The 27469-nt window shown below is 43.0% G+C and overlaps 4 protein-coding genes and 1 pseudogene across 7 annotated transcripts; 3 read left to right on the top strand and 2 right to left on the bottom strand.

Moving 5' to 3' along the window:
- Window positions 1–1494: 1494 nt before the first annotated feature.
- LOC133924763 (cyclin-B2-1-like) lies at window positions 1495–5095 on the top strand. The gene is given in 11 exon segments (XM_062370457.1): window positions 1495–1675; window positions 1761–1846; window positions 1935–2025; window positions 2112–2168; window positions 2251–2410; window positions 2508–2639; window positions 3392–3481; window positions 3585–3806; window positions 4153–4251; window positions 4364–4542; window positions 4634–5095. Coding segments are annotated over 10 exon segments (1266 nt in total). The 5' UTR covers window positions 1495–1675; window positions 1761–1776; the 3' UTR covers window positions 4800–5095.
- Window positions 5096–5995: 900 nt separating this feature from the next.
- Window positions 5996–10429, top strand: LOC133924762 (eIF-2-alpha kinase GCN2-like). Its single transcript, XM_062370456.1, has 11 exons — window positions 5996–6732; window positions 7447–7565; window positions 7646–7702; window positions 7799–7868; window positions 7941–8076; window positions 8159–8213; window positions 8285–8433; window positions 8634–8925; window positions 9007–9198; window positions 9282–9378; window positions 9810–10429. The coding sequence occupies exons 1-11, from the start codon at window positions 6267–6269 to the stop codon at window positions 10001–10003; spliced, it is 1827 nt and encodes a 608-aa protein (XP_062226440.1). The 5' UTR covers window positions 5996–6266; the 3' UTR covers window positions 10004–10429.
- Window positions 10430–14680: 4251 nt separating this feature from the next.
- LOC133924761 (probable F-box protein At4g22165) lies at window positions 14681–16829 on the bottom strand. 3 transcript variants are annotated; one of them, XM_062370455.1, is made up of 2 exons: window positions 16712–16829; window positions 14681–15998 (listed from the first exon to the last, which is right to left on the bottom strand). In XM_062370455.1, the coding sequence occupies exon 2, from the start codon at window positions 15832–15834 to the stop codon at window positions 14794–14796; it is 1041 nt and encodes a 346-aa protein (XP_062226439.1). In that variant the 5' UTR covers window positions 15835–15998; window positions 16712–16829; the 3' UTR covers window positions 14681–14793. The 3 variants fall into 3 exon arrangements, with proteins under 3 accessions (XP_062226439.1, XP_062226437.1, XP_062226438.1); XM_062370453.1 differs by having other exon boundaries at window positions 16555–16821; XM_062370454.1 differs by lacking the exon at window positions 16712–16829 and adding an exon at window positions 16418–16546.
- Window positions 16830–20584: 3755 nt separating this feature from the next.
- LOC133925584 (F-box protein At1g10110-like) lies at window positions 20585–21902 on the bottom strand (annotated as a pseudogene).
- On the top strand, window positions 21705–26533 carry LOC133924760 (protein LAZ1-like). 2 transcript variants are annotated; one of them, XM_062370450.1, is made up of 9 exons: window positions 21705–21860; window positions 22255–22616; window positions 22728–22784; window positions 22866–22974; window positions 23649–23833; window positions 23916–24004; window positions 25071–25332; window positions 25436–25684; window positions 25899–26533. In XM_062370450.1, exons 2-9 carry the CDS (start codon window positions 22458–22460, stop codon window positions 26220–26222), a joined length of 1434 nt encoding a protein of 477 aa, XP_062226434.1. In that variant the 5' UTR covers window positions 21705–21860; window positions 22255–22457; the 3' UTR covers window positions 26223–26533. The 2 variants fall into 2 exon arrangements, with proteins under 2 accessions (XP_062226434.1, XP_062226435.1); XM_062370451.1 differs by lacking the exon at window positions 25899–26533 and having other exon boundaries at window positions 25431–25645.
- Window positions 26534–27469: the final 936 nt, after the last annotated feature.

The following is a 27469-nucleotide window of genomic DNA, read 5'->3' as shown; positions in this document are numbered from 1 at the left end:
AAAATAGCATCACGAATTATTTGATCAATGTTGTCGTATAATTACTAATTATTTTTTCATTAGCAGATACAGGAAGCTCGACGCCAATAATCAGCTGCACCGGATAATTGTTAACGTAAGTGAAGAGGCCCGACTGGTTGAGTTGTTTGGTTGCTGTGCAACTAAATTTTTGACAGAAACATGTAGCAGGTCTAAGATTAGCCCTAACAACTTCTCTTTAGGGGTTATTTTTCGTTATCTTCATCGTTTCAACGGTTTCCTTTCACGACGGAATTTTCAAAGTCATTCCATTCAGAATGAGATTCTTTCTCCTTTCACTTCGTGATTCCCCTCGAATGGAAGCTGTTGGAGATGAGAGAAAATAAAGTGAATGAGAATCGGAAAGGAAACGAAATGAAGAGAATATGATTGGAGATGGTCTAACGTGTATACAATCCATTGAACGCATAGAAATCGCTTCATCTAATATTTTATGATCCTATCGCAATGTATTAGTAGCTGCTGTAAGACACGGACAAAATAAAAATAGATAATATATATCAGCGTATTTGTCAAAAAAGATAATAGATCGACGTATTTACAAATCTAGCACTGTATTCGGCAGCTCAAATACTGAAAATCTGATTTCGGAATCTCAAAAACCGAAAAAAGACGGACCCAATTTCAAAATCCGATTTCAACTTATAATAACTCAATCACACATTTTTTCTATAATCTTATAAGCTGAGGAGAGTCATCTTATTTTAGCTAATACATGTTAAAAAGATCGTTCTGTCATTCACCCCTTCACCTCGTATGCGTTTGCATGTCAACAATAAAAATAAGGATATTATAAATCATTAACATCTAAAATCAACAATAAATCAACTTATAATCTAGAGATACAAACGGTACTTAGCTTTTTACTTAGCTAGCTTTTAAAAATACATAAGCTGTAAATCAGGTTTTTATAAATTCTACTGGTCCAAACAGTTCCTATATCTCCCGTCTCGCAGCTTCTTCCGGGACCCACGCGATCCCGTCCGTCCGATCGCATCTCGCCGGGCCTCCAAACTCGCATATGTCAGCGTAGGGGAGCGTCTCGACCCGGTGGGGATTTTTACGCGTGTGTGGGCATCGGTTCTGACTGACAAGCGGGTCCTGCCAACACCCACTTGTCCACGCGTCGCACCACGTAACTCGGGCCCATAGGTCAGCGTGTGGTATACCGGAGCGTCACGACCCCTGAGTCTCACCCAGCCGAACGTCCGAGCCTGCCCCGGGTCGGGCGGCACGGAACCGTTTGAAAGCACATGCTCCCCGTGGTCGTAACGGTCGCTTCCCCCCTTTCAAATTCCCCCCCTTCCCTCTCGCATCTAGCCCCAGACAAACCCCCTCCGGCCCTCCTCTCCTTCCTCGTACGTGTGAGTGTGACACACTGACACTCTCTCCCAGTTTCTCCCCCAAGAACGAACAGAAACAAAACAAAATCAGCTCCTAAATTTTTCCCTGTCTCTTTCTCTCTATCTCTCTCTATCTCTCTCCTCCTTCGAACCCCAAGGCAGCCAGAGAGGAGAGAGATAGAGAGGGATTGGAGACCCGTATGGACGGTATGGTCCTGCGTCCATAGCCGCTTCCTCGCCTGGATCGTAGAGGGGAGCCAGGAAGCCGGCCGATCCGTTTCTTCCTCCTGCGGGTGCGTCTGATGAATCGCGCTTCCCCCACGGGGATCGGGGGCGCTTCTTGAATCGAATCCTGACGCGAATCGCCGGCGTGTGCAGGTCGGCGTCGGGGGCGATGGAGGGGAGGGCGGCGGCGGACGAGAACCGGAGGCCGGTGGTGGGAAAGCCCGTTCCTAGCGTCCGGGGTGGGTGAACTGTTCCCCGATGTGCCTTGATGTTTGCGGCGCCGCGTTCCCTCGTTCTGATCTCGTGATTTGCGTTGGGTCGGTGCAGAGATGGGGAACCGGCGGGCGCTCAGGGAAATCAAGAACCTCGTCGGAGCTGCCCCGTACCCCTGCGCCATCGCCAAGAAGCCCATTCTACAGTAATATCCTCGCCCAAGATCGTGTCTTTTTTATGGTTCTTGGCTCGAAATCTTGTTTAATCCTCGTCTCCCTTTCTTCTCTTCAGGAAGAGCAGGAGGGATGAGCAGAAGCCGGCGTTGGCGGGCCACCGGCCCATGACGAGGTTAGGACGCGTGCTAGCTGTTCTTGCGTTCTGACTTTTCTTGGAGGCTTTGATTTGATCTGGTATTGCTCTGCTAGTTCAGGAAATTCGCCGCCTCCTTGGCGAGCAAAGAACAACCTGAACATCAGGCGACCGCGACTGATGCTGCAGCAATTGAAGTTGATCACAAGAAGGAACTAATCGATGATGGCACCGTCGACATCGACCTGGAACAGTTCAAGTTGGTCGCCGACATTGATATGGTATTTGCTCTATGGTGATTAACACTGTTTCTCGAAAGGGATGTATTTTGGGCATGTTTATGATGGTTCCAACTTACTGTTATATTTGATACCGTAGGATGACTCAGAACACAAGGACAATGTGGATGATGATGATTCCATCATGGACATTGACAGTGCTGACTCGGACAACCCGCTTGCGGCAACCGAGTATGTGGAAGAGCTTTACAGGTTCTACAGAGAAAACGAGGTGATCTCGTCTCTTAGTGTCAGACCATGTTTATCTTGTTTATTTTTGGTAGACAATCTCAATCCGAATGCTGAATTTGCATGGTATAAGAATGATCAGATGTTTTAGCTACAATGTGCTTGGATGTTCTAATGAACAAGGTCCTCGCAAAATTGAACAAACTAGACCGAGATCCTGTAATCTTAACTGCAGTACGCATTTAATGTGGAAATGCCTTAACATGGACTGGCATCTCTTATGCAATTCAAGAAACTAATTTGAATACAAAATGTCGACATGTTTGATTTGAATGATTCTGATATCACACATTTGTCCACTTCACAGCCATGAGAACTTAAAGTATGTTAACTGCCCCGTGCAACACAATGGAATGTATGCTGTTTGTATATTATTCTAATTTAGAGGCTTTCGTTCCTTTCTTACAATCATTAATGCATTACGCTTATACAACTGAAATTGCTTCATCCGTGCTCGTAACTAATACAACTGCAAAGCTAAAACACTACATTTCAACTATCTGTCTCCCATGTTTAAGAAAGCACTTTTGTCATGGTATTCCCATCATTGTGCTTCAGATCAAACGTGTTGTCCTTGTACTACTAAAAATTGGTTCTTCATATCCTCGAAATAAATTGTGATCTCCTAAACGAAAATTGCTGCCTACAAAATCCTTCAAACATTCAAAACCTGGAAAAATATGCTTGACAGCTTCTATTATCTTTTCAGTATTACCAACGTGATGCTATATGCAGGCAAAAAGTTGTGTGAGGCATGATTACATGTCCATTCAATAAGACATAAATGCAAAGATGAGAGCAATTCTGATTGACTGGCTCACTGAGGTACAAAAGCGTGCCGTATACAGTACCTGGACCTTACAACTTGTAGTGATGTGCTGATTTGAAACTGCATGGGACTTTAATATTTTTATTGGTCCCCTGCCAGGTGCATTACAAGTTTGAGCTCATGGACGAAACACTCTTTCTTACGGTAAACATAATAGATAGATTCTTGGAGAAGCAAGTAATTCCAAGGAAGAAGCTGCAGTTGGTTGGAGTAACAGCTATGCTTCTTGCTTGTAAATATGAGGAGGTTTCAGTTCCTGTCGTTGAGGATCTAGTGCTCATTTCTGACCGGGCGTACACAAAAGGGCAGATTCTAGAAATGGTAATCCGTTTGAATACAATGTGCACTTCCACTGAATTCATGCTCAGTTCTTTTAGTCCTGCATATCTAAATGTAATTTGATCATGGACTAAGATCCATATATACTACCTTAGCAAATAAATTAAATTTACTAACACCATCCACATTTTTCTTACTGCAAAAATGCAATTCTATCTTTTTTAGTTGCACCATGAGTGCACCATGACAAAATTGACTAATTGTAATCTTTTGAATGATTTCTTCCTCTTTGCTATATCGTTGCACACCGTCATTTATATTATAGTGTCCCTGACCTACTGGCTACTGGTTCTTTTCGTACTAAGAGTTGAATCTTCTGATTGAGCAGGAAAAGTTGATTTTGAACACTTTACAGTTCAACATGTCTGTTCCAACACCTTATGTCTTCATGAGGAGATTTCTGAAGGCAGCAGATTCTGATAAACAGGTGAAGTATCACAACCTTCTGATCAATGTTTTCACGACTTGAATAACGAAACCTCCACTAATGATATGTTGATTTTATGATTGACACAATGCCCCACATGTCTATTTCACAGCTAGAGCTAGTTTCCTTTTTCATGTTGGAGCTCTGCCTCGTTGAATACCAAATGCTAAAGTATCGCCCTTCGCTTCTGGCTGCCGCTGCAGTTTATACTGCGCAATGTGCAATTAATCGTTGCCAGCAATGGACAAAGATTTGTGAGTTACATAGCAGATACACCGGTGACCAACTCCTGTAAGTGCGTGTTCAGTTACCTCCTGACTGGGTTTACAAGCATCTGTATCTTAACTTATTGTGTTCCTTTTGCTGTTGTTCTCCTTCTCAGTGAGTGCTCCAAGATGATGGTAGACTTCCACCAGAAGGCCGGAGCTGGGAGGCTTACAGGCGTCCACAAGAAGTACAGCACTTCCAAGTTTGGGTGCGCAGCCAAAGTTGAGCCTGCGATGTTCCTGCTGGAGTCAGGAGGGACACCTTCAGCTGCAATCAAGTAGAGTCTATTCCCGAGGATAAAGTTTGACCTACTCTGGAAACAAGATGCAGAAAACTCTGGTTGATGTTGCACAAAAGTGCAGCAGATTTCGTTACAGCTTTGTTTGTGATCAAGTAAAGTTAGTCTGTTTATTTATGTTTGTGGACGATGGTGACCCGGGCAGTCAGTTAGGTTATCTCCAGCAGCTACCTTAAATTTTCATCCTCTAAAACATTATTACAGCATCCTCTATCATTATTATAGCATCCCTTATTTTTTCATCTCCAGCAGCTACCCTATTTTCTACCTTCTACTCCTCTTTTTCTCTCTGGACCCGATGGCATCCTCTGTGAACAGTACTGCTACAGTGTTGCTACAGTACCAGACATTGTTTTCTTCCTCCGAGCCCACTGCCAGTCTCTGTGTGCAGTGTTGCTACAGTATTACGGGTGCTACAGTACCCGCAATCACTGTAGCGCCCGAATCTGCAAAAATACCTCCTCTACTGGAGATGGCCTTACACTGCGGTTAATAACGGATTGGCCTTTTGAGGAGTGTCGCTGGAACCTTGTAAACTGTTCTGAATCAAATGGATCAATAATTTTGAGCACCATGTTTGATTGTTTTCTGATTTCTCTTCGCCCTGCGGAGCGAATCCCCTGACCGATGGCGGATGTGCTGCAACTGACTGCAGCCGCGCAGGGTTGGGTTCCGGCCACGCGATCTGCTGGTGCTGCTGAGTATTATGCATTTTTCCTGTCTTAATCCGAGCTGTCTGTGCATGAATTTGATGAATAAATGTGATTTTTGGATAGAACTTACGACGGTCTTCCTGTGACCGAGGGTTGTAGTCACGTTGGTCGATGCCAAATGACAGATACCGTGCCGACGGAAGAAAATTGTACGAGATTCTTTATCAAAAAAAAATTTATGAAATTTTGATCTATGTTATTTTTTTCTGATGTAACGACTAAATACAAACAACTAAGAGAAAAAAAAAACACATAACATACGTGAGAAAAGATTTTTCTCTGAAATCAGATCTCATAGATAGAAAAGAGTTGATCAGAATTCAGAACTGATCAGGCAGTGAGTTGGGCGCTGGGCGTGGCTAATTGGTGCTCCAATCCAATGTGGCTGATCTTTAACGGCCGGCGCCGCCAAAACTAGTCTGACTCACGTACACGAGCCGAGTGGAAAGCCAGAAGACTAGTCTCTCTTCAAAATCCAAATCCCTCCGCCGCCGCCACCTCCCGCGCTCTCGTCTCTCCGCCAGGAACCTCCCCGGTTCGGAATCCTCCCAAGCTAGGGCTTCTCCTCCTCCGCCCGGATTCCCCACCTCGCCACGGCCACCGCCTCCGCCTCCGCGTCGCCGGCTCCCATTCCGCTCCAGCCCGGATCGCCGCCTCCCGGTTCGCTTCCCCGGCCCGATCGCCGCCCCTCGACTCCGCAACCCGCCCTCCGCCGCGTCCCTTCCGTATATGCAGCCATGGCGGCGGTGGGAGTTGAGGAGGCGCCGGCGCAGGTGGATGGAGCCGCTGCTGCGGTGGCCGTCGGGCTCCGGTTCTACCATCTCGGCCACAAGGGCATCAAGACCATGGGAACTCTTAAGCTTCATGGCCCCATGCCTCCTCCGCCTCCCCGAGGCGATGCCGACGCCGACGTCACCTTCATGGACGACGGAGGTGTGGACCATTCTCAGCTGGGGATGGGCATGTACGTGGCGCTCTTCCAAGGAGGAGAGATCAAGGATCTCGCACGTCTCTCCTCCTTGGAGGGACAGCCGGTGGCCGAGATGGAAGAGGTGCTGGAAGGGAAGTCAAGGACGTCCAGTGAGGAGGTGGAGAAAGGGGAAGATGAGGAGGAAGAAGAGGAGGAGGAGGTGGAGGAGGATCTCTACACTGTTCAAGTCCGAATATGGCCAGGGGATTCGCATGCGGTGTTTATACTCTTCGGTAAGTAAGATCAGTAAGTAGAGTAAGTAGTTTGGGATGATTGTTCCTTGCGATGCCTGGTTTCAATAAATTGGGAATTTAGTCTGCATAATAGTTAGATCATGGGCGGACCGCAGGGTATGCCAAGGCACCCAAAAAACCCTACGAAAGGCTTATAAACCCCTAAGTAGTTACCACGTTCGAGTGGTTTGCGATAATGTTGAAATTGAAGGGCATGGACAATTGGACATTGTATTTATCCCTCAAATCGCATGCCACAATAGACCCGATTGCATGGCACGTGCTCTCCTTCGACCCTAGTGATGTGCTAGTATGTTAGAATAAATATATCTGATCTCTTTGCTTCCACAAACTTCTTTAGTGATAAATAATACCTTAATATCAGATTTTTTTCAGTCTGTACCATCTGTGATCCTCCTAACGAATACAATCATTCCAGATCAGTACAAATTTCCTTGATGTACATGGGAGTTCAAGCCAAAAAAATAGTGAAATGGTGCTTTATATACAGTCAGCTCAGGTGTATAGCTTTTAGAAGGTAATGGTACTGCTGGTGATACTAGATTAATTTATATGTTGATGTGAAATATTGAAGTGCAAAAAAGGTTATACTACAACATGACTGAAATAAATTGGGGAAATGGGTCTGTAGTAGTTTAGAAACATATCTGCACAATAGTTACAATGTTACATTATATTCTCTTTGCTTTTCAGATGATGGTCTTTGGACATTGACAAGAGCATACAACCTGTCGTGGTTAAGGCAATATGAAACGAAGGAGTTTCTGTCAATGATATTGAAGGATGCCAATGAAATTGGATCTACTGTTGTGGTAATAATTGGGCAATTGGTCTTTTCAATCCCTGGTTTTCCCTTTTCTTTTCACTTCTAATTATTAATTCTTTGTTGCAGCCTTCCTTCAATTTCTCTAGAAGCTTGAGTAGTCAACTTGACTTTGAGGGCCAATTGGTACAACAATTCAAATAATTGATTTCATGCTAATATTCGGATGCTTGTCTTTTACTGATTGTTCTTTTGTCTTCTTGTTTGTGAGTTTATTCACAGGATCTAGACGACTATGTATTTTCGGAAATGAACCCAAGAATTTGTGATTTTGGAGATGGACAGCCTATTGGTACTGATCTTAATCTGAATAGATTGTTAAGCTAAAACCAACTGCATTTTTTATTAGTGTAACTTATGACAGGTGATGGGGCCACTTGCGGCGTGCAACGCTTCTTTTATCAGGACGCTTATGGAAACAATGCTCAATGTGCTATAAAAGTAATCAAATTAACAGAAAAATATGAGCCTGCAGCAGTGATGGATAACAAGGAGCCCAGGTTTGTGAACCTACCTAAAATCGATTGGCTTAATTTTTTTTTCCAGAACTTAGTAATCAATTTTCATACGATATGTTAACAGGGAGGTTGCGATCTTGTCCTCTTTTAGAGACCCACATGTTCCAGCTTTTTACCAGGTAACTTTTCTGCTACTCAATCTCTCTTCATTGATAAAACATATCTGGATCTAATCTGTAAATTATGCCAGGCTTGGGTTTCAGCTGGATATTTCAAGATGTATCTAAAGGACAAAGGGAGTTTGAATGATGAATTAATTGGCACAGATGATGATGAGGATGAGGATAAGGATGATGAATTGAAGGACCTTCTTTTCATTCAAATGGAGTACTGTACAAGGTACCCCCACATATTTAGATACATGTATTTTGATATGCAAATCTCATTTGTTAGCTTCTTGGAGTTCTGAAAATCTGTTGAGCATTCCGTCTGTGCTTTTTGATTTACCTACCATAGATTCTTGAAAATATTAATAGTGATATAGAATGCATGCTTTTTAATCAAACGAATGACATCGTAAGTTTAAAATTAATGTGCAGTACTGTTTGGGATATTTTGTTTCGTGGAGAACGTCAAATAACTGTGGAACAGTCATGGGAACTTTTTGAGAAAATCGTCGAAGCTGTTAAACGTATTCACCTAAAGGGCGTTATCCATCGGGACCTGAAGCCGGGAAACATTTTTATTGGTCCATCTGGGGCAGTTAAGATTGGGGACTTCGGTCATGCGTGTTGGGCAAAGAATTATATCGCTGGTCAAGTAGGGACTCCAAACTGTGGAACTGATCTGTATGCAGCACCCGAACTTGAAGATGGACATATTACTGAAAAGGTATGCCTTTGCCTTACTGATAATCTGTTGCAACTATACCAATGTTTTCTCACATATAACTCATTGCCGTCCTTATTCTAGGTTGATATCTATAGCATTGGTGTGATATTTGTAGACATATTTCATCCTTTTAAAAGTGGTCACGAGAGATTTTCTGCTTTGAGGAACCTGAAAAAGAGTATATACCCAACAGATTGGGTGGGTGATACTGAACTTTTGAAGAAACTTACTGCCTTTTGCCCATCAGAACGCCCATCGGCAAATGATGTATTGGTAACTACTTGCTTAACCAATTTTTTTTAGCATTCTCTCTTCAATATTGAGCAACTAATTTCAGTTTGTTCTATTTCTTTAAGGGATACATTAGCAATACACTTAAAAGGGGGAACATTTTGGTACATCCTGGGCAATGTCGCGACGCCATGTCAGCTGGCAGCACCACGCTGACAGCAGGTGAGCCCTGCTCTTTCCACTTTCTTTTAGACAGCAATGGAAGAGCACTGTTGTTAGGGTGAATAATTTGATCTTTCCTGATAGTGAAGACCAGATTATCTAGAGCTTTGCTAAATCTGGAAGTTTTTCATAAGAGATAAAGCTCTTATGAGACATCATGTTTAGTAATATCTGGAAAACTAGGATCCCGCTCAAAACAAAAAAATTCTTGTGGTTTATTGAACATGGTATTCTTTCAAACAAAGATAATATGATATGTGATTGCTGGGTTAAGATCCTCTTACCCAAAAAGTATTTCACATGGGTTAAGATCCTTTTACCCAAAAGTGAACAATTTCGTGTTGTGGGTTGGCTGCAATATGCTGGGCGTTATGGAAAGAAGAGACAATGCATGTTTTGATAAAATCATATCATCTCCTGATCCTGGGCAGAGCTACAAGAGGAGGACAAGGAAAACATGATACAAGGGGCTGATCTGATGCAAGCTGCTGCTCATGTTGTGCCTCATACTATTCCCACTCGAGGAACGATTCCTGGCACTATTCCTCTTCTACTTGATCCTGGGATCACGTCATCTGCTGAAGATGGTGATAATGCTACCAATGATCAGGACAGACGAACATGAAGCATGATTAGGAGAGGGGGTCTCAAGGATTCTGATGCTGCTTATGTTGGCTGCTTTGTGATAGTTATATGGTAGTCTCTCACTCTATCAGGTCTTCAGTCCTTGATCTAGGTTATGAGCTGTGGTAGCACTCTTGCTTTGTCTTTCTATGTCTGAACTCTCTTTGGTTCCTAGTTTCTTGTCCAACCTGTAAAACCGAACAAAATTTTGTCTTGCATTCTTGTAACTTGAAGGAGGCGGTCTAGGATTTCTACCAGCTAGCACAATAACGCTTGGTATTTCTCTATATCAAAGGTATTGTTCTGTACATTTGCTTGTTGATTGTCCGAAGTTGGTCAACTTCACTTGGTTTTAAGGGTCTATGGATGGAAATTAAGAACCATCTATGATCATTACTATCTTTCTTCTGGAAAAAGGCATGCTGCCCTTTTGGTTTATGACAGTAGGCTACTGATCATATGAATCCTGTAAATGACAGCAAAACTTTTTCCATGATATTTCATATTACTTAGATACGAAAGTAGTACAGAAAATCTACTAACACACTTTCCATGTTTTGCTTATATGGTAGTAACTTTTCTTGCATCCCAATTAAGATTCTATGTGATTTCAATGATCTAAACCTTGTTCAGCTGGAAAATTGTATTACCCCAAGGTAGGGGAAAGATCTAGTGGTATATATACGGTCTAGTTCTTTTTTACATCATACTGTACGATCAGGTCCATGAGCATATTTGAAGTCTGTTGCTCCAAACTAATTAAATCAAGTTGTTGCAGTCATTACTTGCTATATATACCTGCTCCAAAATCAAATCGTTGAATAGACACGTTAAGCGTGGTTAGCTGCAGTTTCATTGTGAAGACATATTCCTGCTTTGTTAACCGACATGCAGATTCCAAATTACCAACAGATCCAGGAAGGCTATTTCTGCAGCTTGGTCAAAGATAAACTAGGCGGATTTGGCGCGCCTGCGTCACGCCCATTTTTTTTGGGCACAAAACATGACAAAAAAAAGTCTAAAAAAATTATATTCATGAATTTTGGGCATCTCAATATTTATTTATGAATTTATTAATATTTAACACATTCATTTAATTATGGGGAAAAAATATTATTTTTATGCATGCACATAATTTTAAAATGTAGATGACAGTAATACGAACCTAACAAAATTTGTTTCATTTTTTTTTGAGTTTTAGATATTTTTCTGTGCATTTTAGATTATTTCAACTGATTTATCAATATAACTATTATATCTTTTGCTATTTTTCTGAAATTTCTAAAAATTATATTATACATGTAAATATATGGATACGTATATACAAACATACGTGTATATGTACATATATACATATATGTATTCATATATGTATTCGTATCCGTATATATACATGTATACACACAGAGGATCACATGAACAATAGCTACAGTGCCATGGACAGTACTAAGTGCCTTAGCCCTTAGAATCACTCCAATTCTCGGAGCTTTAATATATAGTATTGATACACATGTGATGTGAAGCTAGCAAAATTCTCCAGATGTAGTTGGAAAATATATTCGGGCCTCTGAGCCAATAGACACGTTGTCAAGCTGGTACTTGGGATGCCCTTTTGGAGCGTGGTATCTGTCAATCGCACTTCGGCAAGGGCTCGTGCCGTACAATATCTTATACTGACTACTTGCTTATATAGTGGTTGGACGAGTTAGGGTAAAGAAATGGGACATCCAGTCCCTAACACGCCGTGTGCTCTGGTTATTTTTTTAGAACGTGCTCCTTTCATTAAGAAGAAGGATGGTAGAGTACAAGCAACCAACAGACAACACCGAGCACAAAGAATCGGTGAACAAAGAAAGACAAGAAGGAGAAACAAACGTAGAACAAGCTAAAAAACACAAAAGCGACCGCCCAATAGCTCCCTCGTCGATGATTTCCTGGGCCAGTGCCACCGGCTGAGTGCCGTGGAAACTGAACACACGGTTGTTCCGCTCCTTCCACAGTCGGTCTCAAGGCAGCGAGAACCGCCACCGTATCAGCCTTGGCGCAAGTCTTTGACGACCGCCTTCAGGCTTGCCAGCCACCATTCTGCGAAAGATGAGCAATCAGTTAGTGCCGTCCTCGGCAGCCCTACTCGACAAAAACCTGGAACCACGTTTCTCTACTGTGAACACAACCAATTAGCAGCTACCATTCGGGGTTTCCGGTTCGTGGCACACCCATCATTATCGTGCAAGCCATGCCGGCGCAACCGGTTGGAAGTTCAACAACGACCATGGAGCACCAGCTACGTAAAAAATCGACCCTTGTCCGGGGCTTGATTCTCCAAAGTTGCTTAGCTCCCAGGATCGCCGTCTGGTCGAAGAAAAAGGCTCTGTAAACGCTGGAAAGTGAGTAAGAGCCCGACGGCGACCAATTAGAGCTGAATTGATCACTTGAGCACGGGGTGACAGCGCTACACTCTTCATGACACCCAGCTAGCCCCTGTTTAGAGTTTAGACGATGGCTTTACTGGTTTAATTAATCCTGCACGTCATTGGCGCGTTTATTTAGTATAAGGTGATAGAATTTCAGTTTGGTGTTCGTGCTTCTGTCAGCAGATTATGTGTTTTAATTTGCTTTTTTTATTGATCTGAAAGGGGATTCCAGAGAGATGCAGCTTTTGTGCGCTTTGAGAATTGTGTAACTGAGAATGGTTACTATAGGATGGTGAATAGTTGCTTTAATAATTTTTTTTTATAGTTTTCTCTTATTCTTTCATCCAACGCAACTCAAAATCTAGAGTAGAAACAAACACAACAAAAGAAATAAGAGATAATAAAGATTTCCAGTGAAAATATAGCTCTCATATATGTATATAAACCCTAGGTTTCATGTAACATAGATCGACAAGTACTCGCCATACAAAGTTTGCAACTTGAAAGGGAAGCACTTAAATCAAAGAAAGATAGTTATTGGGTGAGGAATTGATGATTTGGAGATAAAGAAATTCAAAACCCTCTTGTATATATTTGTATGTGAATTTTATGTCTTTAGTAACAAGGAGAATTTACTCCAACAAAGTGATGAATTGCAGCTTTCCAACAAAAACGAAAATCTCAAGGAAAAGAGGCAGACTTGCAACCAAAGCAAGAGAATCAATAGAGAGAGACTAGAAGAAGCTGAACACAAGATATGCGAAAATATAAACTTCATTTCATCCAGAGGAACGCCCTCTTTTGACATATTACAAGAATATTTTGCCCATAAAAAGCTTTCACCTATTACAAAGACTAAGCTATGCTCTTCTTCTACTTAAAACCTACCAGTAGCCTCTCAAATAATTGGCTCGAGACTTTCTTACTTTCTCACAGCTCTACCCCTCTATTTATAAACTTAGAGAGGTATCTTAGCTCTTAAGTTTTCTTCTTCTCAAAATACCTCTCATCAGTAATGCACTTCTACCTACCATTGAGGTATTTTGGTCTGTTTTCTCCTTCGTCCATCGAACGGCCGTTGTGCCTTCGTACCTTAACTTCGCCTCGATGCAAGCTTCGCGATGATACCACGTGGACCTCTGGTCCTCCCACGGTTTTAAGACCAAACAGCAAAACCCTTGTACGCTTCTCAAAACGTGACTCACCATCACTTGCTTACACCTTAAGCAAGCGTTCCAATATCGACGCGTGTCTTCCGTCTTGTGATCTTGACCGTCGGCAAGTCTCTCCCGTTCTCGATCCATCGGACCGTCTTGTCACTTGCACCAGCATCTCTTTCGCTTAACTTTGTCAACTCTTCATCCATCTTCTCATGTTGTGCTTGAACTCCACATGTACAGTTAGGATCACCATTAACTCCGCCTGACCTCTTTGATCGTCTAGCACCAAACACCTCGCTTGGCCCCAATCATCCCGCTGTCGACCGCTAAGTTGCATCCATCACTCGCGCATCATCAGATAAGCAAACATATTTCTCCAAACCATATCAGGTTAGTCCAAACACCAAAATCCTCAATTCAAAGCATCACCCAGAGAATTTGTAAACATCTGATGTTCCGGTATGCACAACCTCTGAGCACCGGAACATCCGATTTGTGTAACTCCAATGTGCGCTGAAAATATTTCCTCTCTGCAAGAAATAATCCGACGTGCACCATGACCCATTCATCATTAGACCATCCGATGTACGCAACACACCAAACCCTATTTTGTATTCTCTATAAGAAATGCTCCGCTCCGACGCTCACAGTGCCTATCGTCGGACCATCCGTTGCTCTATCTTTAGCCTGGCAACAAAAAACACAGTTCCTAAAAAATGCTTCGACGTTGCCATTAGTAGCACACCGGACCATCTGGTAGAGTCTCTAATTTTTGCTTCTGAGCAAAATTACTCCGATGTGTGCAATCTACATAGCGCCGAATCCGGTGTTTAAATTTTACCTAGACTCAAAGACAAACATACCAAATCCATTCTTTTCTCCAACTTTGATTAGCCATAAATAAAATCACACATATACAAGCTCATGCAACCCAAGCTCAACTTAACTCTAAGTTTATTAATAACTCATCATATGCAAACTAATGCACTTATCTACTTGATTTCTCAAATAAGAATGTTGTGCATAAGTTCTAGAAATGTGTGCAAACGGAAGGGTTTAATTCTCAAACTGGCCTCTTAAAGCCTCAGTCGATACTCCGAGCCATAAGAATACTATTTGATTATGACAAATAAGTACAGGTTAAAAAGGATCTTCTGCGTGATCCATACGGCGAGTACATTGCAATTCATACTGACAAGCTTCTAAGAACCCGATTGTCACAAATTCGGCGTGATCCAGACCTCGCAAGGGCTGATCAATCCTTTCTGATCACAAAAGGGAAATGCACGCTCGAACTTTCTACTTTTCAGGTCATACGTCCTTACGCCTCCCCAACCATGGCTTACTCGACAAAGCCAATCAAATGTCTCCGTCATCCAGGGAGCAGAGAAATAGATACAGTGAGGTTGTAGCCCGGGGAAACTCTTGGTTGGTAAACATGCCGAGTGATTCAGTCCAAGGAACATAGCATGATCCATCAAATCCGTCTGTAAAACCTTCTTGCATCCAACCGAATCAACTTTGCGAATTTGGAATTTCACACCATCCGGGTATTCAGGGGCAAAAATTGCACCAACATGCAAGAGATCACCCCACGCCGTCGACACCAGATGTCTAGTAAGGATACGTCCAGGGCGCCTTGCAGCAACAACAATCTCTCTTGTTGGTCCATTCAGTTCATCAAGATCCCATTTCTCCACCATGCCATGGAATGTCACAGCGAAGAACCTCCCATCATGGTATGTGCAGTCAGCGTATCTGTCCCTCCCGCTTACGGGCAAAGTTGAAGCCACTTGCCACTTGTTCTGCCCTGCCTTAACAAAAGAAAGCCAATCGCTATCACGATGGATGATCATCACGACATAGTCACCACCTTTGGATGGACAGCAAGACAACACCGCCTTCTGGTAGAACCATGTTCCTAGAGAATTTGTTCCATGGACTCTATCTCTTTCAAAAAGGTAATGATCCAATTTACCTCCGCTGCCGTAGACAGCCTTCACACACGCGAAATCGGTTATCGGCGGGAGAGGGATCATAGCCGTGGTGAAGGGGTTGTAGAGCACGAGATTGGACAGTTCGTTCACCAAAACCAGCCATCCGTGAGAGGCTCCGCAGCATGCAACAAAGCAACCCTGTGGAAAACTGACGCTGTAAGCCTTGTCGACATCGAGGAGGTGGTAGAAGTTGCAGGTCACGGGTGAGGTGCGTCCACCGTGCGCCTCCTTCCTTTCCTCCACAAGGTCCGCCCAAGACATGAGCAATGGCGTGCTGGAACGTGGGATGCCGTTGGCCGTGGCGGCGGACCGCCACGTCGTGCAGACTGATGCAAAGGCAAGTGCTTGGGGAAGCTCAAGGCGTTGCAGGATGCTAAGGAGGACATCAATCGGGAGGTCGGACCAGCTGGGGCTTGTACAAGGTCCTGCCATAGCAAATATCGCGTGTTATATTCTTACGGCACAATACATGTGAGCATGCTTGTTTATAAAGAGCGAACAAATCCATCTCTAATTCGGACAAGAAGTCCCTTCTGGGCTACCTGAAATTGGGAAACTAATTGGTACTATATCGAATCCAACTCGGACATGCACCTTGCCCACGAAGAAATCAATGCAGGAGGACGTAGTGGCTTTGCCAGAGTTAAATACTGTGCTCTAACCGAACACAACTTTGAAAAGCATCGCATCTTAAATTCAAAAGCAAAAACAGGCATATAATATCTTAAAGTTTCACAAATCGATCTGCGTCAAGCAACTGATGATATGAATGAAGTAAGCGTCAATTAAAATGCCTAATTTCTAGTACAGAGAACGCCTAAAAATCGCATCTTTGAGAAATTACCTGTGAGATTATGCCAAAAAATTGCATCTTTACCGCGAAAAAAAAAGGCGATAAACGCTCATCTCGCCGAGGAATGACAAATCCAATATAATCGCTGTATCTTTCTGTAATTTGAAAGCAAAATTGAGCAGGCTTACCCATGGCGGCAACCTTGGGGAACTCATCATCGAGGAAGGAATCGGATCCAGGAGGAGAAGCTGTGGGGTTTCCTCCCATACTGCTCATTTTATTCGATAAAGAAAAGAAAGGGAAAAGACGGAGGAAGAGGGAGAACTTGGGTGAGATCTGACAAACCTAATCGGATGAAGATGGTGGACAGAGATGCGGAGAGAAAGGATCTTTGCTCGTATTGGCGGCGCCCGCTAGAGCCGTTACCGTGGTTGCGCTCTCAGCCACCACGGGCTGAAGCCTGAGCTCGGCCGGAGAAGATATACTTGGGCTCTGTGGGCCTTTTTCTAGTTGGGCCGAAGTGGGAGGGGAGAAGGCTCGGGCTTGTCGGCGCTCTATGCTCGTTTCGCCGAACGCCCCCATGCTATAGAGCGAACAAGCAGGGGCTGCTTGCTATACTTCGCTTGGTGGGTTCGGAAACCATGTTTGGCATACCCGGGCAGCCTGATCACCGGGACATCCCACGTGGGCCGAATCGCATGCTGAATAGTAGAAGAAGGCGCGCCATTGGCGTGTCCCAGGGCAGATATGCTTAGATGTGTTTGGTTTAAGGAACGAGGTGAGATGGAAGGAGGTGATTTCTATTTTTTTAGTGTTTAGTTTAAAAGTAGTAGGGATAGGATCATTTCTCGTAAGAATATTTTTTTAATATGTTGGATGAAGCTATCTTTTTAAATCGGTAGTACGGCATCATCTACCTTTACTAATCACGCTCATTAGTAAAATAATTAGTGATATTAATATGTTTATATTACTTATATAAGATTAGAATTTGTAAGGGTTAATGTGCTAATTAGTGATAATTAATGAGCTAATTAGAGTATGATTAAGATTAATTAACAATTTATATTGTTAATTAGTAATGATTATGGTAAGAGTAACATTAATATGCGTTAGTGCATATTGATTAGTGTATTATTAATAATTATTATTTAAATTTTTTAAAAATAATTAGTTGACGATTCTTGTCCCTATCCGTCCTTATCCTTCCAGCCATAAAAAGAAGATTCATCTCATTCAACCAACCAAATAAAAAAAAGAACTACGCTATGCTAAAAACAAAAATAGATTTATCCCATCCCATTTTGTCTTTCAACCAAAAACACTTTTATTGTGGTAGAATGGCATAAAGACGATTTGATAGCTTAGTATAATGGAGTGTTTGGCGCGTCGATACATCAGGGTGTTCGTTTCTGGACATGTCGATAAGAGTGATCTGATCATTTGAATGAAGTGTAAACAATACTGTTTAGGCAGGGGCGGAGCCAAGATTTAGACATAGGGGGCCAGGTTGACAATGATCTTAAAAATAAGCCAGAGCTTTGAGATACCAAATAATTAATATAAGTTCCAGACAATAATTGGACACCCGTGTGTAGTGGTGTGACAAGGGAGTTGCTTATGGTCCTTCTACAAATTATGGAGAGTGAACTGTCCATTGTAAAATCAGAAAAATTGCACCATATTGTCATGGCACTCCATGCAATTTTTCATAAATTTTAGAAATTTTTTGGATGTGCTATTGACTACTAGAAAACATAGAGAAGTAGTCAAATCATTTCAAAATCTTGCTTTTTTATGGTACCTGCACAGTTTCCTATGAGTGCATGGCACATGATGTAATCACCATCCTTTATTATTTGTTACTTGTAGTCCTTACTATTGTTGGTCTTTAATTGTGAATAATTTTTAAACATTTGTATCAGTAATAAAACTGGATTAGTACATAGTCAAGTTTAAATATCCACACTTTTCTTTTATAAATTACTATGACGGCACTTTACACCAGAATGCCATAAAATTTTCACTATATGTCAGTACGAACTATTAATATTATCATGATAGTCCAAACAATTATGTATTTATTTATATATTCTTTCAATGTAAAGTATTTCTCCCTCCGATCCAAAATATAAATCCATATAGTCGTCTCACAAATACACCAAATATAAGCCCATTGCAACTCCAATGCACATATTTTACTTCATCCTTCCATGTCTGCCCCTACTTAAATACACCCTAATCAATATAGTAAACTTGTCATCAACCTTAACTGCAATAATAATTGATGGGCAATCGGGTCTTTGTATCCTCGCCTATTTCTCCTTATGTGCATGTTTCAGCAACACAAAACACTTATCAGGCACTCCCACAAGAGACAATTCTTTTTAGCCTCTAAGAGACAACAAGAAGAGCCTAACAATGACCTTGAGATAACAACCCCTCCATCTTACTTCTTATGTCCAAGTCTAAATGGACTTATATTTTAGACCGGATGGAGTATAAAGCATACAATTTTTACAATTGAAGGGGTATCCTTCAGACTAGACTATGTAATACCCTAGGTTTTTAGAATGTTTATATCGTATAGTGGGACGTCCATGCGGTGTTGTGAATGTGTTGGATGTGCCACAATGCTGGCGATTGCCTATGCTATAAGAAAAAACTATTTTTCGCGCTACGCCGTGGTCTGGAGTTTGTTGCAGCATATAGTGGGACCCACCGTCTATTGCATCTCATGCATACATCTCATGGCACTTCATACACACATACACATAGAACATAATTTTCTATCTTTATTTGCACCAATAGAGTTTAATTACATGAATAAGTACGATGCTTGCTTTACATGAATGATTACAGGTGTATGCTTTACATGTCTACTTTTCATCTGCATTTCACATGTACATTGTCTAAGGGGGATAAGGAGATATTATGGAAATGTCTGGTTCTCCGTGGAGAGCATTTTATTATATGAGACACCTGCAAAACCATGCCAACCATTATTTTCTTAAAAACCCTATGTTTAACTAAATATCACTATTAATTAGCTCACATTTAATTTAACATAGCACTTTCGGAGTTGCCGAGGCTGGAATAGGCGAGGATGTTGAGGAGCTAGGGAAGGAGAAGCACCTGGGAGGTTCAGGATCTGTCATGCCAGAGACCGAGGAGGGGCACGACTAGAAGGGACATGGAGAGGAGGAGACGGAGAGCACATATATGATGAAATATCTCAGGTTTTTAGCTATCTATTAATGCTAAATGGAACGTTCACATGGTGCTCCGAAAGCATTGCGGATGCCGCGATGATGGCAGTAGCCAATTCTATATATATGTATTAATACTAATTATTATCTACTTTTTACGCATAGTGAACTTGCTACAAAACTCCTATGGACGAAACATGATGAAGGAAGTATATCGAGACCGATTTGGAGGAGTTATGTGTGTCCAATATATTGTCTTAAAGTTATAAAATCGTGGCTACTTGAAATTGATCGAGCGTATTATAATTTTCTTGCTATGTAAAATGTTTTTAAAAAACATTTATAATTAATGGCCAACAGTGATAAGGACTATGAGTAACAAACGATAAAAGGAGGTGATTACATCATATGCCACGCATTCAAGGAAACTTGTACCTTGAAAGAAACTTGTACCTTGAAAGATACATGTTTTTCAAGTAGTCAATAGCACTTCCAAAAAATTCCAAAATTTACGAAAAACAGCATGGAGTATCATGAGGGTGTGATGTCATTTTTTGATTTACAATGGACGGTTCACTCTTGATATTTTGTAGAAGGACCATAAACAATTCTTTTGTCACACCACCACTCACGGGTGTCCAATTGTTGTCTGAAGCTTATACTAATTATTTGGACCTCAAGGACTTTAAATGAAAAAAACTCACAACTACAAAGTTGTAGATCTCATAAGATCTATAATTTTTATATAAAAATTATCTTCATCGGACTTCGAATGAAAAAGTTATAATTTTATTATCACACAGCTATACGATGACGCTACTTAAAGCAGCATGACAAGATTGCCACATAAGATCCCCACTTACAGACCTCTCTGGTGCACTCTAGTGTGACACATCTTGTCATGCCATTGCATATGACGTGACAGTATGTTTTTGTAACGCTATGCGGCCTGACGTGACCAGAAGGGTTACTTCTTGGAAATAATAATAAAATGTTAAATTAAAAAGGGTTAAAAACAAAATCCATGGGATGTCACTGCGCAGAACCTCCCGTCATTGTATGCGCAGTCGGCATATCTATCCCTCCCGCTTACGGGCAAAGTTGAAGCCACTTGCCACTTGTTGTGTCCTGCCTTATAAAAAGAAAGCCAATCGCTATATATCACGATGGATTATCATCACGACGTTGTCACCACCTTTGGATGGACTGCAAGATAACACCGCCTTCCGGTAGAACCATGTTCCGAGAGAATTTGTTCCATGGACTCTATCTCTTTCAAAAAAGTAATATTCCAAGTTCCCTCCTTTGCCGTAGACCGCCTTCACGCACGCGAAATCGGTGATCGGCGGGAGAGGGGTCATGGCCAAGGTGAAGGGATTGTAAGCACAAGATTGGAGAGCTCATTCACCACAACTAGCCAACCGTGAGATGCTCCACAGCATGCAACAAAGCAGCCGTGTGGAGAACTGACACCATAAGCCTTGTCGACGTTGAGGAGGTGGTAGAAGTTGCAGGTCATGGCTGAGCTGCTTCTGCCCCGCGAACGCCTCCCTCTCCTCGAGGAGGTCGGCCCAAGACATGAGCCACGGCGCGCTGGAACGTGGGACGCCGGCATCCGCCGCGGCGGAGCGCCACGCAGTGCAGACTGATGCGAAAGCTCGAGGAGTTGCAGGACGCAGAGGAGGAGATCGGTTGGGAGGTCTGACCAGTTTGGAGCCGCACAATGTCCAGCCATGGTAAATATCGATGAACTCGCAGATCGTGTTCTTGGCGAGAAAACATTTATGCAAAAAAAAAGGTACACAAACAATGCAACATAACTGCGCAGCTACGGCCGGGACGGCAACGAGTCCAGCCGTAAGAGGATCGAACATTTGAACTCAATTTGGAAATCGGAAAACCAACTTGAAACTGAATCTTATTCGGACAGGCTGCCCATGACGGAATCAATGTGGCTCACGGCCTGTCTAGCACCAGCCCGGCCCGCACTTCCCAGGCCCCCAGCTACGCCAACCCACGCCACGCCAGCGCGAGCCAATTCGCGCCACGTCAGCGCCTTTCGAAGGCGCCGGCCCACTGGACAGAGAAGAGAGAGGGAGACACCGCGACGCCGGCGCGACTCGCGAGTCGCGACTTGCCCATGCCGCCCCCCTCTCCGCCTCCCTCCCCGTCCGTCCCGTGGGAAATCACGCGGAGCGCCCCTCGCCTCGATCCGACCGGGAAATAGGCACGCGGCAGCCGCCGCGCCCCGTTCGGGCGCCGGCGCGAGCGACTTGCCGGCTCAGGTTTCCTCCACTCTCCTCCGCTCCCTGCAAATCCATGACCATGCGATGTTCCCTCGAATCGAGTTCGGCTGGCCCTCCTCGAGCTCCTTGTAGAGGCCTCCCCTCCACCTCCTTCTGTCTTCTAGTAGTAGGAGATTGAGCAATCTGGATCGAGTTGGTTGCAATCACGGCGTCGGTTTCGCCCTTCTCGTTGGCCTACGTTTTTTGTCGGGTCTGGTAAGGTTGGTGGCGTAGGTGGTCTCGTCTGTAGGTATACGCGTCTGCAGTTGGTACGAACTCTATAGGACTGACTAGACTGTTAATGTTCGAAATTTTGCTGCTTTATGGATAATTGATCAAGCCGTGTGTATTAATTTCACAGGTTCGGGACTTTACACCTTTTAGTTCATTGCAGATAATAGACTCGGCGTGTGGATCTTGGAGGTTTGATCTGATTGATTTGCATTGGAGTGTCCGCATTCAGTCGGTACTATTGGGTTCTGTGGCTGCTATGTGCACCTTGTGCATCTGGAGATCCCTGCTAGTTCAAGGAAGGTGATGTTGGATGGTGCTTAGGGATTGTGAGAACGTACGGGTTCGAAGAAGTGTCTGACTGCAATGAGGGTCAATTTTGGGCTCCTCATGCCCGTGATGGCGCAAGCGCAATACTCCGCGCCCACATGGGCTACATTGGTTGCTGGATTCTTCGTGCTGCTTTCGCTTTCCCTCTCCATGTACCTGATATTTGAGCATCTCTCGGCATACAACAACGCGGAGGTTTCTAATTTTCACTTTTGCATCCTGTCATCAGTTTTAAACATATCTCTGTTTATCAGTATTTTGGCTAGCATAACATTTACTATATTGGATTCTGTTCTACTTTTACAGGAACAAAAATTTGTACTGGGTGTTATCCTGATGGTCCCTTGCTATGCAATTGAGTCGGTAAGGCCTCTAAAACATTTCATGTATGTGCTGAATTATTCCAGCAATATGTCTAATTTTCTTGTTCTCCTTTTGGAATAGTATGTTTCTTTGATAAATCCAAATACAAGTGTTTTCTGTGGCATCATGCGCGATGGTTATGAAGCATTTGCTATGTACTGCTTTGGAAGATATATTACTGCATGTTTAGGTAAGTTATGCCTAGTGATATTGCTTTCTTGAGAACACATGTCTTAGTGACATTGTGACGACCCCTATTTCTTATATGCAGCACTTTTCTTTACCTGTAGACCGACATTTAGTGTAGAGTTGGTTAAGGGTTTATTCTTCTCCAAAATAAAGTGATACGGTCTAAGTTATTGCTATATGCCTATATTTACATATGGAAATTTCTTTCAGAGTTCAGAGTGCAAGGATGAAACATGCTCTTGAACAATGCAACCTTTTCGACTGAATTACATATGACTTCATTCTTGTATCTACCTCCGTGACTCTGCCATTGTGCGTCACAGAACCAGTGTGTGTTTTCCTCACTCGAATTAATATGTAGTACTTCCAAAAACAAATGATGTAGAAGATGTAATCGTATTGTCTTGTATATTACACCATATGCTTAGGTTACCAGTTCCTCATAAGGCTTAAGTAGCATTAACACGATGGAGCCACTGTCTCAGAGTAAAACCATATTTGTTGACAGCTTGGTAGATATCTTGTAGACTTGTACAATGGCACTCAGTCTATTCATAACATTTCACTTGGTAGTTCTACGTGGTGTTTTCCTGATACATTTTGGCAATGTATATTGCAGCTTCCGTATTTCTTTCTCTTCATTTATGTTTCCTTACTATGGCTGATCAAATGTAGGTGGGGAAGATAAAACAATAGCTTTTTTGAAGAGGGAAGGTGGCTCAGGTTCTGGGCAACCCCTTTTGCATCATGCCTCTGAAAAGGGAATCATACACCATCATTTTCCCGTAAATTTTCTATTGAAACCCTGGAGAGTTGGGACACGGTTTTACCAGATTATCAAATTTGGAATCTTCCAATATGTATTGCCACTAGCCCATCTCGCAAAACCGTTGAATCTGAAAAGTCGAAAATAAAACTTAGTTAAGTGCTTTGCACCTGCAGGTGATCATAAAGACCCTCACAGCTAGCTTATCTCTTCTTCTAGAACCTTTTGGTGTGTATTGTGATGGAGAATTCAATTTACGATGTGGGTAAGATATTCCTTTCTTTTCTACTTGTTTATCCTCACATTTGAAAAATACATCTTCCATACATTGAGTTTTGTTTATGCAGTAGCTATATTGGTAGAATGGAATTGTCGCTGTCGAGAATTAATCCCTAACAATGCTTCCGGGTGTACTGGACGATGGGCGCGTGATCGACGTTCCTAGTGGGTATGCATAGCACAAGAACACAATAGGTTATCCAGGCTCAGGCCTCCCGTAGGATAATAGTCTTACGTCCTGTGTATTTCTTATGATTTGGGATAAACTAGCTACAAAATGAGTTTTGTGTCCCTTACAAGCCCGGTCCTCCCCCTTTATATACCAGGGGAAGGAGATCTTACAAGTGGGCCCACACAGTAGACTCATTCCTGACTAAAACTTTCCATCCATAGGCCATCATTACGGAGGGCGTGCGTGCCCCACTTGCTCCGATGGCACGGAGGGCTCGTCCCATCTGTTGAACGCCTTCATGCCGGCCTCACCCTGGTCGTCCGGCCTGTCCTGTCCCATCGCAGCGCGCCGCACACGCGCCTATGAGACCATCCCACTTGCCTGCAAGGCCTTCCGCAGCATTTAATGCTATGGGACAAGGCACTGTACTTCTGCGCCGGCCACGACTTTGCACGCCGAGGGGAGGTGCTTGGGGAAGGAAAATACTTGAGTAGATGACATTAAATGCGATTTAGACTGGTTAGGTGAGTACCTCCCTCGCTGGTCGTGGGGTTTCCTTCTTCGACAAGGGGACTGGTTGTGTGAGTCCCGCCTGGTCGTGTGGTGGGCTTTGGTCTTAAAGATATCTACCGCCAGTTGGCATTGATTGGTGTGGGCCTTCCTGACAGAGGACCTCCTTATTTTTTACACCGATAGTAGCGTCATCTTCATGATACATTTTCCCCTTCCATTTCTTGGAATTTTTTTCCAGATCTTACTTTCCACTTTTTCCATCAGGAATAAACCCAAACTGAGATAGCTTCAATTAGTTGCTTCTCCTGTGTTCATATTTTGCTCCATTTGTCTTACTAAAATTCTGATACATCACTTGGTGATGCAGGTACCCTTACTTTGCTGCAGTCCTGAACTTTAGTCAATATTGGGCCCTGTACTGCCTAGTAGCATGGTACACTGCTACCAAGGACGAATTGGCACATATAAAGCCTCTGGCTAAGTTTCTATCTTTCAAATCTATAGTATTCTTGACTTGGTGGCAAGGTGTGGTGATTGCAATAATGTATGCGCTGGGCCTGCTTAGAAGTCCTTTAGCCCAGAGCTTGGAGTTAAAATCTAGTATCCAAGATTTCATTATTTGCATAGAGGTATTTATCCTTCTAGGCTGAGCCATCTTAGTTTTAGTATTTCCTTATTTTTCTGTGGCTAGCTGTCGTGGATATCTGATAGTCATGCCTTTCTCCAGGACAGATGGGCATTGCTTCAGTTGCTCACCTCTATGTGTTCCCAGCCAAGCCCTATGAACACTTAGCTAATCAGTCACCTGGAAACATTTCTGTACTTGGGGATTATGTATCTTCTGACCCTGTGGACCCTTATGAAATTAAGGAAAGCAACCGGCCTACCAAAATGAAGCTTCCACAGTTGGAACCAGATGAGAGAAGCGCAACAAGCATAAAAGAGAGTGTTCGGGACTTTGTTGTCGGCAGCGGAGAATATGTGAGTAGTAGGAACAAATCTTCTTTCTTCCTGAGCATTACCGATAAAATTTCTCTCTTTATACGTTAGGTTGGGCTTTAATTTTTTTGAACTAGTGGAACAAATCTTACCTTGACTGACGTATGTTCTGTTTTCTATGTACTGCATGGGTTAGCATGTGTTTGTCAGTATAATTTTCATGCTTTGTATTGTTTGTCTCCACCCTTCACTATAGGTGATCAAGGATTTCAAGTTCACTGTTAACCAAGCAGTAAGGCCAGTGGAGAAGCGCTTTGATAAATTGATGAAAAAGAATGATAAGCATAAGAAAAGCCAGGATGACAACTGGGTGAGTGCAGCAACACCAGAGAGACCAGTTCGTGGGATTGATGATCCATTGTTAAGTGGGAGCGCAAGTGACAGTGGTGTCACGAAGGGCAAAAAACATCGCAGAGTTGTAAGCTCAGCTGCTGCTGCTGCTGTGGACAGCTGGGGTGGTGGTGATCAGGCATCTGATGGATACGAGATTAGGGGTCGCCGCTGGGCGGTAAAGAACTAGTGATTCTACTTTTCAGGACTGGTAAATTTCTAATGATACCACGTGAAAAACCAGTGACCTTTTGTCGGAAAACTTGCCGGCAACGGTTCCTGCAATATTGGCCATTTTTTTTAGCCTACGCAAGTTCTGGTTGTGCTGCGTAGATAGCTGAAGCCCCTGATAGGCAGTCTCTGACTCTCTGTGCATAGCTTGTTATTTTTTTCTTTTATACTTTTGCCAAGTCGCGTTGATATTTGGTACAAGGACTTGACAGTTACAAAATTTGAGAAGGAACTCTTTCCTTAAATTGGAATCTCCTCTTCGTGTGTCCATTTTGACAGACTTGTGTAGTGTCGTGACATATTATAGTTCGTAACTGATACACTGCATGACTGTATAAGTGCCGAGTTGTATATTCTCATGGATATCAGACTAACAGTAAAGGATGCTGATACTGTGTTTTTCATTCTCCTGAGAAATAATGTGCTATTAGTATTCTAGTATATCTGTTGGCATCATGCACCTATATAAGTGAAATACTAAGGGCTTGTTTGGGTGTTAGGGGTATAATCCCCTGTGGAGGTAAAAGCTGGAAGGGATTTTTTTTTTGTGGACAAATCGCACCCTGTGGAAATCACCTCTGTGTCTTTGGGAAAAGTGAGGGTGAAAAACCCTGCCAACCAGAAAAGAGCTTGCACGGTTAGTGACCCATGGATGTCGCGTAACCACCGCTGGCCATGTAATGCATGAGCCACCGTTCGAGTGCGAATGTCATGACGACCAATCGTCGCCCAAAGAGTAGGCACCATCGACTTGATTGAGCACCCGTCAAGCTAAGCGTCCGACCAAAAGAGAGCATGCTCGCCGTTGCCAAGAAGCACAAAAATGGAGGCGTCAAATAAAGCCTGAACCTCTGGTTCAACCTGCAGCTGAAGTGCAGACCAAGCTCGATCCCGATTGGTTTTCTGGAGCCAAAGCCAGCATATGTGCTAGGCGAAGCCAGCGAGCCTGAAATCAAGGATCCCTAGACTACCAAACTTGAATGGTCTGCAGACTGCACCCCACGCAATGGCACATTTTCCCCGCACTGATGCGTCGATCCCCGACCAAAGGAATTTACGATGGATTGCATCAATTTCCTTAATCACCCAAGCAGGTAGGTTATCAGCCATAAGAGTGTAGATCGGTATTGATGACAGTACAAATTTCACAAGGATTAGGCGGCCACTCTTCTGTAGCAGAGGTCCCTTCCAGGATGGTAACTTGGC

This window comes from Phragmites australis, chromosome 7, assembly GCF_958298935.1.
Source record: "Phragmites australis chromosome 7, lpPhrAust1.1, whole genome shotgun sequence".
Taxonomy (NCBI): domain Eukaryota; kingdom Viridiplantae; phylum Streptophyta; class Magnoliopsida; order Poales; family Poaceae; genus Phragmites; species Phragmites australis.
Note: the sequence above shows the minus strand (reverse complement) of the source record. Positions and strands in the feature narration are given on the sequence as shown.

What these genes read in the sequence shown, in the direction of transcription:
- LOC133924762 (XM_062370456.1), top strand. Translation starts at nt 6,267, where the DNA reads ATGGCGGCGGTGGGAGTTGAGGAGGCGCCGGCGCAGGTGGATGGAGCC. An exon ending in TTGACTTTGAGGGCCAATTG is followed by an intron (nt 7,703 to 7,798) that starts GTACAACAATTC and finishes GTTTATTCACAG; the next exon opens with GATCTAGACGACTATGTATT. An exon ending in CAAATGGAGTACTGTACAAG is followed by an intron (nt 8,434 to 8,633) that starts GTACCCCCACAT and finishes ATTAATGTGCAG; the next exon opens with TACTGTTTGGGATATTTTGT.
- LOC133924761 (XM_062370453.1), bottom strand. Translation starts at nt 16,642, where the DNA reads ATGAGCAGTATGGGAGGAAACCCCACAGCTTCTCCTCCTGGATCCGAT. An exon ending in CCCCAAGGTTGCCGCCATGG is followed by an intron (nt 15,999 to 16,554) that starts GTAAGCCTGCTC and finishes TTGCTATGGCAG; the next exon opens with GACCTTGTACAAGCCCCAGC.
- LOC133924760 (XM_062370450.1), top strand. Translation starts at nt 22,458, where the DNA reads ATGAGGGTCAATTTTGGGCTCCTCATGCCCGTGATGGCGCAAGCGCAA. An exon ending in GAATTCAATTTACGATGTGG is followed by an intron (nt 24,005 to 25,070) that starts GTAAGATATTCC and finishes TTGGTGATGCAG; the next exon opens with GTACCCTTACTTTGCTGCAG. An exon ending in ATTTCATTATTTGCATAGAG is followed by an intron (nt 25,333 to 25,435) that starts GTATTTATCCTT and finishes TCTCCAGGACAG; the next exon opens with ATGGGCATTGCTTCAGTTGC.